Source organism: Seriola dumerili, unplaced genomic scaffold (genome assembly GCF_002260705.1).
Source record: "Seriola dumerili isolate Sdu_G_001 unplaced genomic scaffold, Sdu_1.0 BDQW01000025.1, whole genome shotgun sequence".
NCBI lineage: Eukaryota > Metazoa > Chordata > Actinopteri > Carangiformes > Carangidae > Seriola > Seriola dumerili.
In genome coordinates, this window is record NW_019174280.1 from 12917260 (window position 1) to 12937012 (window position 19753).

Genomic DNA, 19753 nt, shown 5'->3' on the forward strand with positions numbered 1-19753 from the left:
TTCAATTAATTAAACACACTTAAGTGAAAATACACCAAATCCACATACTGAATATCTCCCAAACTAAAGTCAAACTGCAGCGTCATTACATCTCATTAAAAGCGAAAAGCACAGGGCAGAGGGAGGCTCTCCCACTGGGCCAGAAAATGTCAGCATTTAAACACGCTGACATTTAGCTTCACACACACACTGCAATTAATAAATTATGAACTGGAATTATAATACCTGTTAACAAAAATTATATATTGAAAATTCTCTGAAGCAGATGGTAATTACAGTACAGAAATTTCCAATACAAATTCCAGATTTCTACAATCAAAAATACAGGTTGGATTGATGCAGTAATCCAAATGCAAGGATAAAAAAAGTCGAAGTTATGTAGAAAATAGAGCATCTAAAGAAGTCCCAGATGAATCTATTTCCTGTGTATAAAACAAGTATTTGGAGTGGTTTTGAAATTAAATGAAGTGCCCTTGAGCAAATTTAATGAAGTGAACCCATAACTGCTCCTATGATGCTGCTCAGCTACTACAGCAAATTGCTGCTGCAGTTGATACTCAGAAGCTGCCCAGTAACCTGGCAGTAATACTGGGCATCATATATCAACTCTGAGTCTGCAGAACAATCTAAAACCATAGGCAATGGAGAGTGGAGATTGTAAACATTTTTGTTGCAACCAAAGGCTACACCAGGACAAACTAACCGTTGCCTCAAGTGTATCCTATCATAGTCATCCACAAAAATAACTGCAAATTAGAGACAGAAACGCTACCTCAGGAACTGATGTGTTGAGGAGCTGGGTGTGTGACAAAGCTCTGCAGTATAAGGTTTTAGGTCACTGAAATAAACTCTGAGAAAACCTGGTTGGGCTTGATTCCTGTGGTGATAAACTCTAATCCTCTCCTTTCCCATCTCTCTGACACCGGTCTGCTTCTGATAAGCCACACAGCGCTAGCGATGAAGGAAATATGCTATGTGCTAGTTGCCTCATAAACAAACAGCATTTGTTTGCACTGAAAATTACAGTATATGTATAGTTCTATGTGTGAGGAAGCTCAGGGTTAAGTCTGCCTTGTGTGTGTGTTACAGCTGAACAATTCTAGTGAAACTAACCCCAATCAATATCCTCACAATGTTCAACAACAGACACACTGAATGCAAAGCTTAAATGAGCAGATATAGCAAATACAGATAGATATAGATATATTCATCTACTATTAATTGTTGTGAACAGTGCTGTGATGCTCAGTTAATTATGCAGCACTGAGGTGTGTGTGTGTGTGTGTATCATGTGTATGAGTGCTTCAATGTATGGCTTTGAATTTGTCCTAAACACACCCATGAGTGTGTGCGAGAGAGACTAAAAGCAGGAAGATTATGAGTGAGAGGCTGGCATGTCTCATCAATCTGTGTAGATGACTGCAGAGCTTTACCAGGGTGGTCTGCAGCTAATCTGATTTCCTTTGTGTCCTCTGCTGACCTGGCCAACAGTGCTGATAGCTGCTTCCCATATCAGAGGACACTCATCACTCCCACTCCCTCTGCCCATCACTCTCTCGCTGAGCTCTGATCTTTCTCAAATACTACCGCAGTGTTCCTCTCAAGGTTAACATCTTTTATTTTGTGCCATCACATCAGGAAAGTAAATGCACCCTGTCAACTTCTGATTAGATAATACCTCTAAATCCACTGAAATGGGTAGAATTTGATGCGACAGAAAGGCTTAGAAACCAAGGGACATTAAACACATTAGTGACCAACAGTTCATGGATGTGGGTATTTATCAAAATTTATATCAACAAAACAATCTGTCTTAGCTTTTAAATGATTCTTGTTACCAAAAATGTATGACCAGACAAGGTTTTTTGCTTATTATTATTATTTTGCTTCTACAGTAAATTGTAACTGTAAATCTTTTGAAAAACTACTTTAAATCAAGTCACATGGACATTAAGTTGGATAGCGCATTTGCTCTTTCCCTGAATGCAATGACTAATGTTCAAGACTTATGAAGTTAAGATATCACTTGGTTTAATGAGTTACTATTACTAGTTACTACTATTTACTACAGTTGTCTGTTATCACAATGGTGAATTTTTGTTATAGATACTACACTGTACTGATTTAAAAGAAAAGAAAAAAATAAAAGACAAATTATTTGCAATTGAAAATAATTATATTTATTCTTCCACAAAGCAATATAATAATTGAACAGTAGCTAAACAAAATGATTATCATCAAGGATTAATGGAGCTACCAGTTTTATGATGTACATGATTTTCTTTGTTTGTTTGTTTCATATCTGCAAAACTATATATCAAGTGATGAACTCTTTAAACTAGTAATCTAATCCTGGACACTCACCGAGTTTGTTCCTAGAATCTGTAGGCTGGGTTTATCTGACTCTAGCAGCTTCCGCACCATCTTAAGAAAGCTCTCCACAAACAGGTTGATGCTCTGACAGTGGCAGGCCATCAGCAGCTGGTCCAGGGCTTCCATGGCTATGCACACATACCTGAAGAGGAGAAGAGAGACATAGGGACATCTGAAATAGACCACTGACCCTGTGGGCAAATATAATCTGTGTCCGGATATCTTATATGGACAATAAAATAAATGGATATTTTCAAAATAACTAACAAACAGCAACAGAGATCGAAATGTGATAAGCTCTGCCAGACAAACTCTAGAGACTCACATATTGCACAGATTTCAGGGGGACTCTGCCAAGTGTAAATGTAATCTGTGCAGGCTGTTTGCATTGGCAAGAATCATCACAGGGCATAATAGTCATGAGTGATGGAAGACAATTTCTGTGGCATATAGAGCAAGTGCAAACTGCACAGAAACATCGCAGTCAATGAACCTGCCTCCCCACCTACCCAGCTGAACTTTGCATGATTGCCCAAAAAGACTGATTATAAAAAAGGAAAATGATCAAGAACACATATTGTACATAAGTGGTGGAAAATGTGTCCAGATTGAATGTAGAATAAATATGACGTGTCCTTTTAGATTGACCTTTTAAGGAGATCTTAAAAGCATAATCTTAAGCTCTTTGATGGACTGTCAGTGTAAATCTCTATGATGAAAGGCTACTACAAGCATCATAACTTCACAGCAAGACAACCTCAAATTCTTACCAGAATTTTAGTGTTTAAGCTTTAATTCTACCAAATTTAAATCAGTTAATGCCTGGAAGTATAAATAATACAAACAATAATAAACCTATATTTGTCAGGGCAGAGATTTACCAGCTTAAATGTTTTTCTGGGGGCTATATTGAATGGCGATTGACCAGTGTTGCTCACCCGTATCTGTGTCGGGCCACATCCCTTGACAATCTCTCAGACAGGTAAGCTCCGATACGGTCGAGCTTCTCTGGAGCTGACAGGGCGTAGAATGTCAGCTTCTCCATGTTGGCTTTCACTAGCCCATCCTAGGAGGGTGAAAGAAAGAAAGAAAGAAAGAAAGAAAGAAAGAAAGAAAGAAAGAAAGAAAGAAAGAAAGAAGAGAAAACCAAGACACAGAAGTTAAGAAAGTTTTAGGGTCTCACTCACATGTAATTATTCAATACACATCTCTCAGCTAAGGCAGTTGTGTACATAGTGTAGTGTGCATTCTCCTCAAAACTCAAATTGTAACAGTATAACTAGATCACTGACTTTCACCTCCTACTTTCCCCATTGACCTACTTCATTGCTCTTCAGTTTGGTCAGGGGGAGGAGAGAGCTAAAAACACTTATAGTCCATTGAGATCCCTTTACATTCAGACGAGAGCTGAAACATGTAGTCCATGAAGTAGCACTCTCAAAAATGAATAGAAAGTCAGGTTAATGTTCAAACAGATTGGTAAGACTACAAAGCTATGATGGAGGACTTGTAGAATTTTTTAGTTATATACTCCTGTATAAAGCATTGCAAGGCAAAGAAATAACAACAGTGATAGATGGGCAGAGTATCATTCATCATTCAAAAAAACCAGCAAACCATAATGTTTTTTTCCACATAAGACACATTGGAGGCAAACCGCATAAAACGTGCCAATCAGTTGGTAATGTATGAGCAATCACCACAGGCCCTTTTCATGGATTCAGCTGAACAGAAACACAATGTGACCAAGCCTTTCTATCCCAGGAAAAGCACAAGTGTTACTAATAACATTAAAGATGGGTCTGTTCTATTCAACTGTCCCAGTAAGCCATGACAGTGAGCCAGCACGCACAATACCACAACCCTGAAACTGAAGCCGCGAAATGGAATTCAGCCATATTCAATTTTTATTAAAAGGGCTTTTCCTATGTTAAAAATGTCAAAATGTCAATTACCATACATGCAGGAGAATGGAAGCAGCACTATTGGTCAAGCACCTTGTTCAAGTAAGTTTGAATTGACTTGATAGTCATCACCTGAACACTATTCTTAACTCTGTAGCTCCATGTCCTCAGCATCTTCTGTAAGAGATTGTACTGTAGTCTTTCATCATACTGCCTTTGAGCAGTCAGCTTTTTCTGTGAAAGCCACAACTCAGTGAAAAATCCTACCAGACGACATAAAGATCAGTAGCTTCAATCTGAACAGTCAAACTGAACTGACTTGATTGGCTGCAATCTGCCAATCCTTCCAGGACCTGTGCACCTCCAGGACCCTGAGGCGAGCAGGAAAGATCGTGGCTGACCCCTTATTGTGTGTAATTTGTATTATGTGTTCTGTCTTGTTTGTCTCGTTTGCTTAGTGCTGTTTCATCACTTTGTGGAAGTTTTTATTGTGACCTGCCAGGGGACTGCAGATAAAAATGTATATATTTATATACTAGCATTTTCATTGCCAATAAATACATTTTTAAATTACTAAATGAATTACTAAATAAATAAATAGGTCTTGTTCACAGCAGATATTTTGATATGTCATAGAAGCAAAAGCACAGGAGTTATAATAACGTTATTGACAGGAAGGCAGCATTTAATTTAAGATGTTCCAGTTGGCATGGCTTCCTGACACACCTGAATGAAATAAGGTCACTCATTAATATCATTAGTTGCACCTGTGCTTTCGAGTTTGACACGTCAAAGAGTCTGCTGTGAAAAAGGCTTATTTCTCTAGGGAGGGTTATTTTAGAGATGAGCACAGGGCTGGCTCTGCTTTTGTCTGCCTCTCCAAAACATCCTGTGGCTGAAATCCATAATCGATTACCAGCCAGAATACTGCAGCTGACAATAAAACAACATGCTCTAGTTGAAAAGGTGGATTTTTTTAAATATACATACACAATGTGACATAATTTTGAGTAAATGTTATCAAACGGCTTCATTATTCCCAAACTGCTGAAATACAGTTAGTTACAGTCTCAGTAACAGCAGCTTAGAGCCAAACTTAGAAACTTTTTTTTTTGGGAGCACAATATGCAGGTGTGCACGCATGCACACACACAAAACAGGGAAAGAAGGTCTGTGTGTACTACTATGCCCTTCGCGTTGCAGTTCTGGCCACAGATCTGACAGGTAAAGTGGGTTACTGCAGCAGAACAGAGGCACTTATGAAAAGTTTCCTCTGCAACAAATCTGCTCCTTCTCCACCCAAACTAATTCTCTTTATGAGTCATCTGTATCAGATCTCAGTTTATCAGAGGAAGTTGTAGCAAAGATGAAGTCTGTGGTTTTACACCAACAGCTTTGAAGAAGGCACTTACATATGGAGGCATGCAAATTTTTCTTATCACATCTAGCTCACTCTTCTTTACTCTTCCTAAGATGTTATAATAACACTGTGTTTACATTGACCTGTTTAAGGAGTACAGATCGAAATACCAGCTAAATATGGTACAGTGCTAATTTCTCACATTTCTGTTGTTCTGGTGTCCTGTTGTGCATTGTCTTGTTCAATATAACTCCATAACTAAATAAACTTAATTAATCTTGATGAAGATACAGTACCTTGTCATTATAACAACAGCTTTTACCAACAATTCAGCAAGCACATTAGTAGGCTCCACATGATTTCTATAGATAATCATGTACAAGACATGGTTATTCAAAGAGAGCAAGACAAGAAATTACTAAAGAAACAGAAAGTGTCACTTGAGCTTCTCACCTCTGGGTCTTCTGGGAAGATGTTGTCTACCAGGCGCTTGTACCGAGGCCTGAGTGCCCCGCAACAACCACAAACCCCTGAGGAAGACAAGACAGACCAAGGAGAGAGAGGGAGGAGAGAGAAAAACAAAGAGAGAGATTATCAAGTAGACTTATACAGTATGACTGACAGAAATGCAATAAAATCAAAAAGAAAGAAAAACAACTAAACATGTCGTCTTTTCTCATCCCTTCTCTGTCGTAGCGCTATTTGTCTAGTCTGTGTAAGTTTCTGTAAATCAAAGAACACAGTGTCAAAGTAATCATGTATATCTAAGCCTTAGACATACCTTAATACATTGTGGCTGATACCTTAGACTCTAAGGTATCAGCCACTTGCTCCAAAAGGTGAAGAAAGACTACATACTGTAAGTAGGACTAAAACTGCTTATTGCTGCTAAACTTCTAAGACAGTGGAAAAGAATGACTTTGCATCACAACATACTGTATGTACACAGAGGCAGTAGTAGAAAATTAATAACCAAAAGATCATAAATTGTTAAACTGACTTGTCAGCAGGGAAAACAGCTGTATATAAAATAATAATGGGTATGCTAACAAGTTGAAATTAACAGTATTCTTGTCACTATTATCTTTAAGGCCTTATTCAAGTGGTACACTTGATATAAATGTGCACATCATTCATTTTATGAGGTGCAGCTGTGTCTAGCCTGCTGTGACAGGTAAAAATGATCAGCCAAAGTGTAGAGAAGCAAAGAATTTGCTAGGGAGCTGCTGAATACAGAAAGACAACACAGACTGCACTGAAAGAACTCTACCCATCACTTTAACTCTATCAAGACAAAAACCATTGCAAGCTTCCACAAAACTTCATAGTCAAATAACCCTGTAAGAACAGAGCTGCCAAATGTTGACCACCGTTATTAGTACTGGCATGATGCCATCATTCAAACTACTGAGTCCAAGATTAAAAACATGAAGATATGTTCATGTTTATGGAGCTTCTGGGAAACAGAAGCTTAGTCAGCACCTCCACAGTTTGTTCCTTAACTGTTGTACAATAACAGCCTTTATCTCCCCACAAAAGCCCATGCTAAGTGAAGGTAATCTTGTGAAAAGACATTTGAGGAAGGCCAGATATGGAAAGAATGTGGTCACAAGACAATTACAGTCACAACAATGCCACTCAGATGATAATAGACACATAAACACAAAGGCACAGACATAAACTATCTCTCTCTTTCTCTCAGAGCAACCAAGACAGCCTTGGAGAGAAAAAGTGCAACACAGTGAAGAGTGATTTTTCTGACTTTACATTAAGGAGAAAGCAAGCTAGGCAGCCAGCAAGAGCTGGATTCTGATTGGCTGAGGGAATTCAGCAGTGGTGAGTCATAAGGGGACCCTGGGAGAACGAAGAAAAAAGCGATAGCCTAAAAATAAAAAGAACAAATGAATCTTTTAACCCTTCACACAGTTTCTAAATAAGATTTATTCCTGCATTCATCAAACAAGAACATGTGAGTTTAGGTGTGACAAACGATAATGAAAAAAGTGGGTCATTATGCCGTTAGCAGTGCAGTTGGGTTTAATGAATGACATGAGCCTGACACTTCAAACAGAGACAGGACAAATTTATTTATTTTTCGATAGACTAAGTCAAAGCAATCTGGGAAAAAAAAGCTTTTCTCCCGTCCTTCCTTCCTTCCTTTCTCAATCCCAACGTCACTTTCCTTCCTTCTATTCTCCCAAAGAAAAATGTTTCATTATTCATTATTTTAGTTTGCTCTTACACAGATTGAAGCCTTATTCACTGACGTGGCACTAAAACTTCACTCAGAGCATACTGACCAGACATTAACAAGACTACCAGCCAACTCTATCTCACAATACACTGTATCCAATGCACAGTATATTCTCCCATGGCTCATGCCACCAAGACAAGATATTTAATCTTTTTAATGCACGACATGAAATGTATAAGAATCCTTTCACCAACCAGCACAACCAGCAGTCTTGTGCCTTGTGATAGACACACTGTTCACACTATGAGACACTCGGCCTCCTACAGAGACTAGATTATTCAAACCAGCTGTCAACTTGTAATTTTTTCTTTTTGACATATAACACCAGATTATATTCTCAGTATAATACTGACCAATAGTGCACATTTCACACAAATGATGGAGGCAATCAGCAGCCTGACTCACCAATGTGCATAGACAGGCTGAGCTCTGCTATAACACCACTGTGCAAGACAAGCAACAACCAAGTTTCCGGTGCAATATAGTTGATTTCCCAGTGATACAGAACTATAATAAATAAAAAACAAAAACACAGGCCATTTGAAACCTGAGGAACAACCACACACACGCATTTCCAGCAACTTGCAGTTCAAAAAACTAACACAAATAATGTAATAAGGAGTGTTGTGAAAAGAACATTTTGTCCTATGTCATACATAGGTAATTATTTCAAATACAGGGGGTATGTGGACTAAGTATGGAGACCATCCTCTAAACCAAAAAACACGAGGCTCCGTAAACAATAAAAATTCTCCTTCTGGGCTATGTATCCTACATTCCCTAGCCTTGTTCTATGTTATCAGTGACCTACACCTAGGAGGAGGGGAGTCAGTGCAGCCAGGATGTCCTTGAAAACCCTTTTAATAGAGTAAAAGGCATCTTTACAGTCTTAACTACTTAAAGGCCCCTCTGTTCCAAGGCTTCTGTCTGCTCTCTAAAAGTTCTGCTGAACTCCACAGCAGGAGCACTGCTGGTGCCCAGGCTTATCTCTGAAAGCTGCGTGTCTATTCATAGCAGTGCTCCTCTCTCCTCCATCACTTCAAACACTAATGAGGCCTCTGCCCTGCTCCCTCCCTCCTCCCCCTCCTCCCTTCTTCCTGCACCCACCCAACCTCCCTCTATCCCCTTCATTCACCCTCGCTGTACTGGCCCAAGGCCTGAGTGTAGGAGTCACCACTGAATTAATGAAAATGTAGCAGGTCCCAAGTGTAGAGAGGAAAGGATGGTGGACAAAGAAAGAGTGACAGAGACAAACAGGGAAAGAGGAAAAGATAGAGACAGAGATGGAAGTGTGATGGGGGAGGTGGATTGACTATGACTCACAGATTAGTGCTACTTATTGCATCTTCTCTGTCCAGTACAAATCTGTCCTGTCCTCTCTGTCAGCAGTACAGGAAAGATATCTTTAAGAGGAGCAGAGGGATAACACAGGGAAAGTTTTTGTAATGCTATTGTTCCAAAATATCCTTGATAATTTTAACAGCTCCTGGGATGTAGCAATTTAGATATTATTTCATACTCCTGTGGTACACTGCATGCATGTGCACATCCACTGCAATTAGTTATAAGCAAGTTATTGTCATAGGTAATGTCCTACATTTTTTCATTTTTGACATTAAATTTGCTGTCATGGATTGCCAGCAGGTAAAACAACTTCACGACACATCTGAACGATTGAATTTCTTTGCGACAAAAGCCAATTCAGCCCATAGCAGAAAAGCACTCTCTCTCAAGAAACAGTCAGTGTTTGAAGGTGGGTTGAGGTAGCATGTCACACCCACTGGTCACTGTAACACAGTATTAATTCACATTTTCTGCTTCCAGTATGCCTCAGGCAGTTTGTGTTAAAAAAATAAGCAGAGTTCTGGTTTCCGTAATGGTGTTGATAATGTTAGGTTAGTGTAGAAAAAGCTAAGAGAGAGCAACAAGGTGGGTGGACAGGAATTTGGAAGACAGCGGTGAAAAGCACACATAGCAGGGGATCTCACGACATCCACCCACTCTGCATGGCAAACTGACAACACATTTAGGGGCTGGACACCGAGCTCCTCCGCGCTTCCATACACACTCACACATGAACCCAAACACAAACATGGTCACACACACTTTGAGGAGAATGAAAGTGCAGAACAATTAATTGTTGGTTGTTGGTAGACAGAACAAGATAATAAAGAGGAGGACATCTCTGCAACCTGCTGCGCCACAGTTGGGGAACGCTGGTTGTGTGATATCTACTTGTTTCACTGACTGGATGTTAAGATACATATCTATGCAGGATGAGTTTAAGTATGCATATGTATACACATGCGAGGGGTCTCCACCCCTCAAATCACCACAGCAAGGAGCCAGCCAATCACCATGCTATTTTTATCCCAGTAACAATGGGTTGGTACATTAACAGATTACACTCTCCATTTCCCCCAGGATGTCAGCTTAACATTTCCACATTAGGGTGAGAGAGAGATAGAGAGAGGAGAGAAAACACAGCATTCTGAAGTGAGAAAAATAGAGGCAAACAAAAAATATATAGCTCTGAAAGACATGTTTGTGCCAGATAATATTAAAAAAATCCTCCACGCAGGTTCACAGACAGTGTCAAATGTTAACAGGACTACTGCATTGTCACACATATCAACAATGAACACAAATCAAGAGGTTCAATCTCACCACAAGATGAAGGTGCACTGACATCTGAAACAAGGGAATTTATCTACAAGACTACAATAGTTAAACGAATTACACACACAAACACACACACACACACACAGAAGGTAGGAGTAAGACAAGTAGTCCATCACATCTTGTAGTGTCATATCTGCATCTGCTGTCCCAAAGTTGCTCTGTTGTACCCAAAGTCACGTGGCTGACAAGACGGAGTAAATATAGTTCTGATGCCCTGCAAGAGTATTAAACACATTTTGTCTGTATGTGTGTGTGTGTGTGTGTGTGTGTGACAGACAGAGAGAGACAGAGAAATGGGGAGACACAACTGTCAATAGACGTTCAGACCTCACCTCCACCTGGGGTCATGCAGAGCACTGGTTTTACAGGCCACATTCAAAAGCACACAGACAAATATACTCAAGCAAACAGCATACACTTTTTGTAATCATGCAGTAATCTGTTACAGGCTGCATATGTATACCTGTGCAAAATACATGACACGTCTCACAATGGTTACAAAGCATGTTGCCCTTCAGGGGCGTTATTACATAAGCAGGAGGGGGGAGACAGACCAAGTCATGCTATTTTTACATCAGCAAACAAGGAGGGACAAAACATCTTTAAACAGTGAATTCACATGGTGAAATGCAAGCACACAACAGAATCTATAAACACACAGAGAGTACAAGACAAGAGGCGAGGAGAGTGTAAGCAAATAACAAATAATGAGTGAGGCTGATTCAACAGCCAACTAATATGCACACAAGCTGTCGCTCAGTGAGTTTGGGAGAGCTGTACAGCAGATGAGGAGAGAAGGTGAGCATCATGGAGAAGAGGCTGATAGTATTAGGGAGAAATGTGAATAGTTGTCACTTTTACCCCCCTTCTCTCTGTCACGACGAGCCTTACCCTCCTAGAACGTATCTTTGGGGCTATTGTCATGCCTACACATTGTGCACATACTTTGCAGAGCCATATGTACAGCATATGCATTTTTTTCAACCATCAATCCATGTATACTGAGTCAAAAATTCAAAGCATCCATTCGATCCAGTTTGGCTGGCAGCAAACATGGCTGGTGTATAGCACTCTGATGTATAGAGCCAGCTGCCAACAAATCCTTGTGACACAAGACCAATCCGACACACTATGAATCACAGTCAAACAGGCACTGAAACTGGGCTATGAGGGTCTCAAGCCCAGAGCCCCATATCCATACAGTAGCGCACCAGTGCAACGCACAGTAATGCCAAACTGAGCTTGATCTTCCAGTGTGCAGTGTCTGTGTTGGCAATTCATTAGCCAACGAACCAAAGCCTTTGTCCATCAATAGTCTGCAAACTCAAAGCAAAGCTGCCTACATTTTTAATTAGCACTAATCAATGAACCATATATCAACATGTCCCAGTTACACTAGAGCGACAGTAAGCGATAACATTTCACCAAGCACATAATCTGATGATCTGACAGAAGAGTGTCCCAAGCGTTAACTTTTAACAGCACACATGCCGCTTTTCTATATAGCAAGAAAGAGAATTAGCAAGAACATTAAACATCTATACTGTAAGCTCAACAACATATCACACAGACAACAACAGTTAGCTGACTACGCTATAAGTGCAGAGAACCAAACATTACCACTTCAAATATAAAGGAAAGAAATAATGGGAGTAAAAATCGTGAATTACTGAAAATAAACATCTTGAAAGCGGTGTCTCCTTGTAAGCTGAAAATAAATAAATAAGCCAATACTGTATTTTAATAGAGTATCCTCATACGAGACCAAGTTCCCATAGTGTGCTTTTAGGAGAGGTTACACTGCAGTCTATCATAAGAAAGCTAGGAGGAAGCATGTTTGTAGAATGTAGGAAAACTGGCTGAACGCTGGATTCTTCACATTACTCACATGCGTGCACAGCCAAGATCAATCACCCAAATACAGAACGGAAGAATGACTATTCTTACCGTACATCAATCGTGATGTTGGAGTTTCTCACTGCAGAAGCCTATTTCCTTAATGCAGCTTCGGTCGCTCTTACAGACACACTGTTGTGCCAAGAGGCACACACACACTGCTCACTCTGGGATAAATGCCTGCACGTGTGCTTGGAGCTCAAAGGCATATGAATGCGCACCGTGATTGGTGCAGAGCCTGGCTCGATGCAATGAATTACACACACTCTCCCTGCCGAGCAGACACAGACACACACACACACAGACACACACAGGCGTATACACACGCGCACAAAAGGGGGCTGAAAGGCAACGTCAGAGAGACGCGTGCCGTGATGACCTTGGATTTTCCTGTTTGTCTTCTGCAACAGCGCTCCTTCTCAAGGGGGTAGTGCAGATTTCACATGCAGGCGCACATACAAACACGCCCACCTCACTTCTAATCATTTCTCTCAGTTGCAGAAAAAGAAACTGAAAGAGGAGGGAAAAGAGAATAAGAGAGAAATGTGCACCAGAGGGATAGAAAGGGAGAAGACCTCCCACCCACGCAATCTCCTTTCTCCCTCTCTCCACCCCCTGCCAGCATCACTCTTTTTCCCTCCTCTCTATCATTAATCTTCCTATGCCTCCTGTTTTACTTACTTTCAGTTTTTCCTTCTATGCTATACATTTCCATCCATTTTCTAGGCTGCCATCAAAATGTCTGTCTCTTGTTCTTTCTTCATTTTGTCAGGATTGCAAATAAACTTTTCACCTGTCAGCCACAGTGGCAGGTAGAAACCACAAATACACCAGTTTTTATTCATTATTCAGTTTTTAATCAGTTACCAAAAAATTGCAGAAATGTGTGATTATATAAACCTGTTTACTGGTGGTTGCATTTTTTAAAAAGCTGTACGACTACAAACTGTGAAATACTATCCTTTTCAAGTAAGTCAGTGTCTACTCACTCTCTTACAGGTTTAATTTTTTCTAAAATCATCACCCATAAACATCACGCCAAGCAGCTGGCTCACGTCTCGGATGGCCGTACTTCTCACCTATACAACAATGAATGCACCAACCGCACAGAACTGTCAAATCAATTAATGCAGTTATCTACATTATCCGACAGCCATAACTATGACAAAGATAAAACCTGGTATGATGTTCATATAATTGGCTGTAATGCATGAATTTGCAATAACACCAGAAACCCCCAAGTGCTTTAAATGGATTTTATGTCTCCTCAACCTTTTTAGTTAATTTTAGTTTATCAATAATATGGCATGAATTTTGACCATCAGCATAACAATCGGCTTATTGGAAACATTCACGATAGTACCAGCATAAACTAAGAGCCTTTATAAAGCTTGATTTCGCAATTACCAGAAGTTTTCAGTTGTCAATGACTCAACAAGAAAAGAGTGGGTTACACCTACATCAGGACTGCTTCAGTGAATTAAAGATGGTGATGAATTGTTCTCACTTGGGCGACTAATAAAAACAGCTTCAGACATACAATGGGGTCCAAAAGTCTGAGACCACTTTCCCATTTATGGAAAATGACACTATCGTCTACTGCATTTTAATGCAGCTTGGATCAGGTTGATAGTTAAGATACTACTGAACAGAAACTTGGTCAGGAGAAATTTATCTTTACACTTACTGTTAATTTGTTTTGTTTTTTTTCACTTGGGTTGAATTACAGGGTATCTTTGCTTAAATAATTGGTATCATGCAAAATCAAGCTTTGTTTTCCTTGTTCTTGCATGCCAGCGGTTCTGAACCAACATTCCCTGTAGAACCACACTACATGCCACAGAGAACATTTTATTAATGTAAGATTTTATGAATCAGTCAAGATTAAGGCTGAAAGCAATTAAATATGACCCAGACTAAAAATAAACGAGACTTCCCTTTAATTAGACTGATCAACAGCAACCTGTGCTAAATACCGAACACAGCCAGTGTTCCTTTCAATGGTTGTCTACTCCAATGGTCCAGTGCAAGTATCCTCAACAAACTATTAAATAAGGTCAATCAGCTCCAACTTAAAACAAGACAGGAGGCAGTTCACAGCATGTTAGAACCCAAATATCAGTTTCCATTTGCAGCATGACAAATTTGTGTCAGATATCATGGAACCATATGTAGGAAAGCAACTTTTGAAAATCCTCTGTTCTTATGACTTAGAAACAGAGAAGCCAGAGAGAGAACAGAGGAGCTGGTGTTATCACTTACCCTTGCCAACGCGATGGTCCAGAAGGGTACGACAGTCCAGTGCCAGCCTCTGAGAGGCCGGGACATCAGGCGCAGGCAAGGGCATGGCAGGCAAACAAACACACAACAGCTCACAAGCACACACACACACACACACACACTCAGAGACACACTACTCCTTTCACAGGCACAAAAAACTCCAAACCAAAGCCAAAAATGGACATGCAACACTGCAAGCTAAAGACTAAAAATCTCTAATTATTCAGCTGTAATTCTTTAAAAAAAAGCCCTTATCTATCAATACTCACAAAACCAACCACCTTCAGTAACATAACTGCTTGACAGATGAGCTAAATGCAAAACTGTACTCACATGCACCCGCAACTGCCCAGCTTCACTGCAATAAAACAATACACACATGCACACATTTGCATACACTCATCCTCAGTGAAGCTTCAACAGAACAGCCAGCTCAAACTTCTGTGTAAAGTTGATACCAGAACAAACTCACAAATTCACTAGGAGTCCCTGCTGAAAACCAACTTGTATGTCCCTGTCTTGAGGCTTCTTAGTAATTTCGTTAGAACACCGGCAGGTTGACCGTATTAATGAAAGAGATTAGCGATTAGTCCTTCAATAGCAGCTCTGCTCTCTGTGTGCGCCTCTCTCATTAATAAACATCTCACTGACACAATGGGCCTCACTATCCACCAGAAGTCTCTCTCTGGGCGAGAGACACAGGGAGACACAGATAGGAGGGTGGAGAGAAGCAGGGAAAGAGGGGAACCGTGGGACAGCAATTCAGTCAGTGGGCTTGAGGTTCAAGGAATGTAGCCATCAGTGGATACCAGCACTGGCAAAATGTCTGGTGAGTGATTTCTTTGCAAATTCACACACTTGGCTGCACAACAGACACATGACATACATGTACTGTACATACACACCTGGAACACTCATGCAAAGTTTCTCTCACAAAATAATTTCCGTCAACACTGATTAATTGTGGATTTGATTAAGCAGTTCATATAACTAGCTATAATGCGCTCAGCTGAGCAAGTTTTCTACACTGCTCCACATTCAACTTTTGGGGGGTTATTATTACGTCAACAAGCAGTGCTGCAGAAGGTGTATGATAGTTGGGTGTTACTCACCTGTCATGTTGGATGCTAGTCACAAGGCGGCGTTGCTCTTCCAGGCTCACAGTGGCAGGGAGATGGGCGGCACTTTGGCCCAGAACTGAGTTTCCACTGGCGCTTCGAAAATCAGGAAAACCGCTGGATTGTCTTTGGCCTGTGGAAGTTAGTATGCCCAAGTTAGCTATTGTGCTAACAAGTATTGCTATTACTATGGAACATGTTTGAACCTTTCACAATTGGGAAAATACCAACGTTAATGTTTGTCAGGCCAGTGACAAGTGAATGTTTATATTTATCATCTTATCACATTATCACAGCTGTCAGTAAATTAAGTTAACGTTAGCAATGCTAACCGTCACAGGTTTTCATTTAACTTTGTTTTCTCATGATAAGAGTTTTTCTTGATTTCGACGAGGTTTAGACTTAAACTTACGCTTGATCAAATTACACTAGGCTAACCGATATTATTGAAATGTAGACATCGTGGCGTTAAGCTATCATTCGTCTATGCTACTAATTTTCTAACGGTAGCTAACTGCTTGACTTGCTTAGCTCCTGGCTACGCTTATCTGAACAACAATAATCACTGTCAGCACCTTTTACTTACCATGAAATGAACAAAATGAAAATCCTTAAAATGTCTGGCATACGGGCAGTGAACCTCGGCCACCTTTACTAAACTTCAGCTATACCAGGACACCACACATTTAGTTACAATTCCTCCACCTCCCAGCTGTTACTGGCTAGCTGTATATGTATGACAGCTTACTGGACAGTTAGCTTTAGTCATGTTTGAACGCATACAGACCAGACCAGATCAGACACACACACACACACACACACACACACACTCACGGTACCGGTTTTCTGTCTTTACATTTTGTTTACTTGATAAATATTGAATAGATAAACAAAATATCAGATAAACGTAACTGGTAGGTAAGATGTTTGACAAATTAAATGTTGTAATATTACAGCATTATGAGTGAATTATGATAATGTATTTTTTTTAATGTTGCTATGATACCATGTGGGTTCTGTAACTCTTAAGTAGGTACTCACCTCATTACAGCTGAGCTGAAATACAGCAATTGTGGTTGTGAAAATCTAAAAAACATTGATAGTAATATGTACATTTATGTGATATACATTAGCCACCAATTTCCATTTCATAATGATGTTTCCAAAGCATTGTTAATTGTTATATTATTATATGTTATATTGCTTTCACAGGAGTAACATCACCACTTGGTTAATGGTTACTTTTCCACTCCCTGTCTAACTCCACTTGAAGACATGCTTTCCCATGAATCAGCAGATGCAAAATCTAGTTTATTGAAAGACTGCAATTTCCTCTCAATTCATATAAACCCAGTTCCTATGTCCTATTTTTGCAGAAAGGGAAACAGAGATAACTATGCAGACCTCTACCAGCATCTCCAGTTTGTTCAGTGATTCAAGAATGAATGAAAATTGATACCTAAAACTAAATTCCAATTCACTATGATTATTATGATTATTAGGCTACAATAGAGGGTATCCACAATAAAAACAAATATGCACTCTGTAGACTGTATAGTTCTATAGATGAGGAAGGGACATCCTTTTTTCCAGCTGGTGACAGCAGTGAGTCAGAAGGAATTTAACTTTTTTTAAATTTTTTCTTAAGACAAAGTCTGTAAATTTTAGAGATTATTATCTTCCCTCAAAACTGTTTCATTGTAAATTTAACATAACCTAAACCTGAGCATTTTGAAGGACAGTACATCATAATTGGTGGACATGATGTGTCACATTACCCACCACCTTTTTTGAAGACTAAACTTTGTGCTTCTCAGTGGATCACTTTGCACACTAAGGCATTTACTTCCCAGGGTCCCTTAACCCCACTAAACCATGAGACCCATGAGTCTTTTATGTTGCAGTATTGTTGTCCTCCAATGTCTAATGCTGCCAGCATGTCTGTAACTGTTCAGAAGACAGTGTGTGACCCTTTTTGAATGGGATAGCACCACCTACAGTAGGAGAGCTATGCTGAGCTAATGATGCCTAAGATAAAGCTCATCTTGTCATCTCAATATAAAATTGGAACCGCAAGTAGCTGTATATAGTGCAAGCGTAGAAATGTGAACCTCATGAAGGCTACCAAGTAAGGGTCGTTTCATGGATGGTTTGCTGAACAGGCCAACTGGGCTCAGGTCTACAGAGTCTGGGTGCCCCCAAGCCAGGGTCTCTGTGTGATGTGATTGGTATTAATATTTCTTGACAGTCAGGCTAAGAGCACTGTCAAAATCCTATTGTCATAATATTAAAGCCAGTTTGCACCTCCAAAAGAAGCATTTATTGCTGCAGGAGAGAAAGGACCTTTTGGCCAAGTGCTGCAATCAACCTGGTATATGGCCATATGGAGGGACTGTACACAGAAGTCCAATATCTTATAGTCTTTCAATGGTTAGTTGAAAATTTGTACTTTTTTTGATGCAACATATTGTTTTCATTGGTGAGAAATAGCAGAGTGACATGATGAAAGTGTTTCAAAACTGTTTCTACTTTTTCTACTTCTTTGTCTTTTTTTCTACTTTGCCCAAAGTGCCCTGTACATGTCGTCAGTTCGAAGAGCTTTGTGCAACTGCCAACAAAAGCCAGTGTGCACTCACAGTCCAACTATAGTCTTACGCCACACACACATGCTTACACAGAGCATTTGTGATACACACAGACAGACAAATGGATCTCTGTGTCCGGCATAAGTGAAATGTTTGGCAAGCACGTAGGCTGTAGGGTCAGTGTTGTTGCTGATTTGGCTCAAGTACATATGAGAATCAGCTGATTAGTAGACAGCCAAAGCAGTTAACCTTAATACTAATTAGCTTCTGGGGTTTTGCCCTGAGTGGACTAAACCATCCTAACTCTTCCTTCAGGTGGACACAAGTTCACAGACACTCCAAATTTAGTCACTAAATAAAATTACAGATTAATGAACACTCATGTAATTCTCTTCCTGATTTACTCATTCTCCTTTATTGTCACTAGTAACAGTGACAGCTGATTAAACATATTCAAAGGAGCTTTGTTGCATACTTGACAAGTGCCAGTGAGCTATGCTGATGTGGTAGTAGTTATAGTAGAACTAATTGCCTTAGACCTGGCGGCTATTTTTAGACGTCCAGTCATCAGCAAGAAAGGTCTGAGCTATGCAGTCGATGGGACAGATGGGAACTCATTAGATCAGTCTAAGGGGCTTTATGCGTTGCCTGGACACAATTAGAAAAGCAAGACTCAAAAACTTTAACCAGCTTACAACCATAGGGACCACAGGGCTGCTCATGCTGTCAACCCAATAAGTCATCATCAATTCTGAGGTCTGCTTCACTACACCTGTTGTTCTTGCTGTTCTTGTGTTGGTCTGTGTAATTCCTTCTCCTGTTACTTTAACCTGTTGATGCACTGTACAATTCATCTTGATGTTGTGCATATTTCATGTTTAAAACAGCAAATAAAAATGTATAATCTATTAATGTGCAAATTCTTAACAAAAAGCTCATATTGTGATGAATAACTTAAGTTAGAATAACCAGCATCTCAGTGTGCCAGCAAATGTCAAGACAATTGTATGGCACATCATGCTAATAAATTACAATATAATAATATTTAACAAAGCTGCTAACTTATCAGGGCACTTATGTAAACTGCTTATAGAATAGCCTTTGCTTTGCATAACATTAACCAGCCTGACATTCCTAATACAACCACACAAAATAAAGACACTATATGGATACAAAGAATTGTATCGCTGTATCACTGTTTTAAAGTGAATAAGAAGAACCTATAGATCTATGCTAACCTTTCAGTCAATTAATCAGTCAGCCAGTCACTGGATCTTTCAGGCTGTCTACACGTAAAAATG

At 39.8% G+C, this 19753-nt stretch overlaps 1 protein-coding gene across 3 annotated transcripts in view; it reads right to left on the reverse strand.

Annotated features, from left to right (window-relative positions):
• Nucleotides 1-16594, reverse strand: part of efr3b (EFR3 homolog B) — a 29933-nt gene extending 13339 nt beyond the window's left edge. Inside the window, exons 1-5 of one of the 3 annotated variants that reach the window (XM_022768063.1) lie at nt 16454-16594; nt 15862-16000; nt 6091-6167; nt 3312-3439; nt 2365-2515 (exon numbers count right to left, since the gene is read on the reverse strand). In XM_022768063.1, coding sequence (XP_022623784.1) covers nt 2365-2515; nt 3312-3439; nt 6091-6167; nt 15862-15868 — 363 coding nt within the window. In that variant the 5' untranslated portion in view covers nt 15869-16000; nt 16454-16594. Of the gene's footprint in view, nt 1-2364; nt 2516-3311; nt 3440-6090; nt 6168-12520; nt 12603-14731; nt 14817-15861; nt 16001-16453 lie in introns of those variants that run through there. The other 2 variants (XM_022768053.1, XM_022768070.1) reach the window with 2 other exon arrangements.
• Between the last annotated feature and the right edge of the window lie 3159 nt (nt 16595-19753).